Source organism: Eucyclogobius newberryi, unplaced genomic scaffold (genome assembly GCF_026437365.1).
Source record: "Eucyclogobius newberryi isolate DKJ021-1_F unplaced genomic scaffold, fEucNew1.0.hap1 SCAF_9, whole genome shotgun sequence".
Taxonomy (NCBI): Eukaryota; Metazoa; Chordata; class Actinopteri; order Gobiiformes; family Gobiidae; genus Eucyclogobius; species Eucyclogobius newberryi.
Window position 1 is genome coordinate 11,423,968 of NW_027316532.1, and position 5,000 is coordinate 11,428,967.

General features: G+C 48.0%; 1 protein-coding gene across 1 annotated transcript in view; it reads right to left on the reverse strand.

Moving 5' to 3' along the window:
• The window catches only part of LOC140353794 (carboxyl-terminal PDZ ligand of neuronal nitric oxide synthase protein-like), a 161,020-nt gene that overhangs the window by 112,893 nt on the left and 43,127 nt on the right, over positions 1 to 5,000 (reverse strand). Inside the window, exon 3 of the mRNA XM_072438537.1 lies at positions 4,288 to 4,380. Within this exon, the coding sequence (XP_072294638.1) occupies positions 4,288 to 4,380 (93 nt within the window). The remainder of the gene's footprint in view (positions 1 to 4,287; positions 4,381 to 5,000) is intronic.

Sequence of the window (5,000 nt, forward strand, 5' to 3'; positions counted from 1 at the left end):
AGAACAATCGAGGCCTGATGAGACGGTGGACATGAGACGGTGGACATACTGTCAGACGTGAGATGGTGAACACATCAGAAGGAGTCGTGTAAAGAGGGATATTTAGAGGAATAAAACAAGGACACGCCTTTCTTCACGTCGTGCTGGTATTAGACCTGTAAAGGGGGATATTACGAGGTTGCCGACCGAAGTATTTTTTCTCTAAGCCAAAGGAGTCTTTCACATATCAAAGCTTTTCATTTGATTTTCTTTTACAATCTGGTGAAAAAATAAATAAATAAAAAGGACTTTTATCCGAACCTTAAATAGTTTGATTTACTCGTTCCAAGTCACAAAAACAGATTTTACCCAGGAATTGAACTTCCTCCAAATGAGTCAACTGTTTCTCATCTTCCTGGACAGGAACCTGCGGCATCACATTACACTATTTTTCCATTGAGCTTCATATTCCGGGTCACATTAGCATTAGCCTTCCTCGTTTTTCCTGTTGTTTGCTCGTTATTATATTATCAACATTGTGGTTTATTCCCGGCGTATGGAGGATTTATTCTGAGTGACAGCAGTGGGTTTTGACCGGATCACTGCTGCTAGCGGTTAGCCCGAGAGCTAACTAGCCACAGCAGTCTGTCCTGGGAAGAAACAAGTCACCTGTCAAGATGAGTCCCAAAAATAAACAGCAGGAATGGAGAAAGAATTGGAACAAATAGACACATACAAAAATAATCCATAATGGATTTGGTGAAGGAAATAAAGTCTTAAAAATGCAAAACAAGGAGAAAGAAAAAAAGGTAACATTCCATGCTGATCTTGAACAAACGACTTAATTATGACTGGTTTGGTTCTAAAACTCAGATCAAACACAAAGACCGTTGCAACAGGAGGCGGAGCCACCGAGCCAGACCAGGAGTGGGCGGAGCCGCAGGTGACGACACTGTGAAGCACTAAAGACACTAAAGACATTATAGACACTATAGACACACGCATGTCCTCTCACCGTCCATACACACGCATGTCCTCTCACCGTCCACACACATGCATGTCCTCTCACCGTCCACACACATGCATGTCCTCCCACCGTCCACACACACATGCATGTCCTCTCACCGTCCACACATACATGCATGTCCTCTCACCGTCCACACACACATGCATGTCCTCTCACCGGCCACACACACATGCCCTCCCACCGTCCACACACACATGCCCTCCCACCGTCCACACACACGCATGTCCTCCCACCGTCCACACACACGCATGTCCTCCCACCGTCCACACACACGCATGTCCTCTCACCGTCCACACACACACGCATGTCCTCTCACCGTCCACACACACGCATGTCCTCCCACCGTCCACACACACGCATGTCCTCTCACCGTCCACACACACGCATGTCCTCTCACCGTCCACACACACGCATGTCCTCCCACCGTCCACACACACGCATGTCCTCTCACCGTCCACACACACGCATGTCCTCTCACCGTCCACACACACGCATGTCCTCTCACCGTCCACACACACGCATGTCCTCCCACCGTCCACACACACACGCATGTCCTCTCACCGTCCACACACACGCATGTCCTCTCACCGTCCACACACACGCATGTCCTCCCACCGTCCACACACACATGCATGTCCTCCCACCGTCCACACACACATGCATGTCCTCTCACCGTCCACACACACATGCATGTCCTCTCACCGTCCACACACACATGCATGTCCTCCCACCGTCCACACACACATGCATGTCCTCCCAACGTCCACACACACATGCATGTCCTCCCACCGTCCACACACATGCATGTCCTCTCACCGTCCACACACATGCATGTCCTCTCACCGTCCACACACACATGCATGTCCTCCCACCGTCCACACACACATGCATGTCCTCCCACCGTCCACACACATGAATGTCCTCCCACCGTCCACACACATGCATGTCCTCCCACCGTCCACACACATGCATGTCCTCTCACCGTCCACACACACATGCATGTCCTCCCACCGTCCACACACACATGCATGTCCTCCCACCGTCCACACACATGAATGTCCTCCCACCGTCCACACACATGCATGTGTTGTTTGGCCCTAGTGAAAGACTGTGAGAGTGAATATCTGTGTGTCTATGTCTCTGTGTTAACCCTGCAACGAGCTGGCCCCTGTCCAGGGTGGGCCCATGTCCAGGGTGGGCCATGCGTAAGGCCCAAAGTCACTGGGATGGGCTCCCGTCACCTGCAACCCCAAACGGGAATATTCACAAATATTCTCAGTCTGGGAGTAACTGATATAAGTGATCACTGTCTTTTGTGCTATTTAACCAGAATAATATCAAACATATAGATATGGATCTATTAGAAACATCTATGAGACAAATGTATGAGGAATCTGTAAAAACATTTAAAGAAAATGTAACTAAACAAAATTGGACGGTCCTGTACGAGAAAAATGTCCCGTGACTCTATGTTGTTACTGTCCTAACATGGGCCCCTGATAAAGAGGCTCCGGGGCCTCAGGACACGGCTCACACTCAGATCTCGTCCATTGAGAGCTCTGAGTCTTTGGAGCGTGATGGTTGTTCTGCCTCTGTCGGAGCTGATGTGATTGTGATGATGAGTATGTGACAGTTTGTGCTTGTGTGTCGTCTTTGTCCCGGAGGATGAAGTACGGACACTTCATCGTCATAGTTACTGAGCACGAGTAATAAAGATCCACTTCTGAGAGACAAACAAAAGACAAACTCTGTTCAATGTTTTTATTTCTTGGTAATTGTTTGTACAAATTCCACAAAAGTCTTGGAAGAAACTGAAGCCTATAATTACTCTCTATATTCGATGTTCTGTGGTTCACACGGCTCAAGAAGGAAATTAAAATAAGTCCCGGATAAGAAGCAAACGCTTGTAAAAAAAAGAAGAAAAAAAAAAGAAAAGTGAAACGTTTTCTAAAGAAGAAACAAGTGAATCAGAAAATAAGTCTAACACTTAGTTCACCAATATAATTAGTAAATGAAAAAATATTTCAGCACCGAGCCCTGTCAACATGACAGGGACCAATCATTTGGTCCCTGTCATGGTTAATTCTGAATCAGTCACAAGTGTTTGTTTTATTGTGTCATTTATTTGTCTTCAGGCTGTCGCTGCAACATTTGAAGACACAGTGGACACGGTGGTCTCTCCTCGTCTCACGCGGCGGTCTTTCCTCGTCTCACGCGGCGGTCTTTCCTCGTCTCACGCGGCGGTCTTTCCTCGTCTCACGCGGCGGTCTTTCCTCGTCTCACGCGGCGGTCTCTCCTCGTCTCACGCGGCGGTCTCTCCTCGTTTCACGCGGCGGTCTTTCCTCGTCTCACGCGGCGGTCTCTCCTCGTCTCACGCGGCGGTCTCTCCTCGTCTCACGCTGCGGTCTCTCCTCGTCTCACGCGGCGGTCTTTCCTCGTCTCACGCGGCGGTCTCTCCTCGTCTCACGCGGCGGTCCCTCCTCGTCTCACGCGGCGGTCTCTCCTCGTCTCACGCGGCGGTCCCACCTCGTCTCACGCGGCGGGCTCTCCTCGTCTCACGCGGCGGTCTCTCCTCGTCTCACGCGGCGGTCTCTCCTCGTCTCACGCGGCAGTCTCTCCTCGTCTCACGCGGCAGTCTTTACTCGTCTCCACCTCAGTCACAGTGAAGACAAGTGCTACATACACTTCCTCATATTTCCTCGTCTTATTAGCCTCTGGGTGACTTTCGTTATTAGGGACGTCACAATATTCATTTTAGTCAAGATTATCATGAGGAGAAATATCACGATTTTAAGATTATCCACAGTTATCAAAAAAAAAGTAAGGAAACATTTATATTAACTTCCCCACTCTCCCAATAAAATGGCCACAAATGGATTAAATAATATAAACGTATGCTTATTGGCCCCTCATTGTAGCTCTTTTAAGCATTATATCATGTATTAGTGAGATGATCTCCTCAAAACGCAGGAAAACACACATCCACATAGACTTTGAATGTAAACTGTAAACCCTTTGACGCCGCGGAGTGAATGGACCATTAGAAAATTCAAAATAGGGTCAAACACATTGTCCCTTTCATCAACCTCCTGGACTCCCACGAGTTGTTTAAATACAATACGACTCGGTATCTGACATTATGGTACAAAACGTGTGTATTTTCTGTCTGGAAATGTCAGAAAACAGTGGACTTCCCATTATTATTCACATTCCTCCATCTGAAATTATGATCGCTTTCTCGACTTCTGTCAACACAACACTGGTCCTTTTTGTACACTCACTTTCTTCCTCTTCCGGAGCGCCACCTTGACCCCGTCCGTGGACACCATGATGTGGACCTTCTTCTTCTTGATGTTCTTCACCTTGAACTCATACTGCAAAGAGAGCACACAAATACACAAAAAACCCGTCAGAACAGGGGGAACATGCAATATACATGACTTATAATTGATCATACAGCAGATTCATACGGAGACATCACTGTCTGATCGCTCACGTTACAAAGTACAGTCCACAAAACACAGTGGAGTAGACCAGACGGATCCACAATAGCTCACACAGTTTCAGGTTTTATAGCTTCATCAGACGTGCACGCTGGAAGCAGAGTCTTCAGGATATCGGCACAAAGCACACTGCATATAATATACATATATCAGGCTGCGAAATAGACGGGGGCCCGGGGCCCGCAAGCAGTTGAATCTCCGGCGGGCCTGCGGTTTGAAATAGGAGGGGGCCCGCCGTGCCCCTCTTCAAAAAAAATCAAGATTTAACTAGTAATTTGGCCATATTCAGGGCATTTTCATCGCTTAAGTTTCGTTTTGACAGACACGCCCACTTCGCACGTCTTCTCGCTTCTCATTGGCCGAGCGGCCTCCGTGATGTAATATCGATGAAAGCGGGCATCTGATTGGCCGCTGCGTTCGTGTTGCGTTCACGTGTCCTCGGAAATGCCCGGTCTAATTTTCGAGGCAATGTATTTATGTTAGTAGTTTAT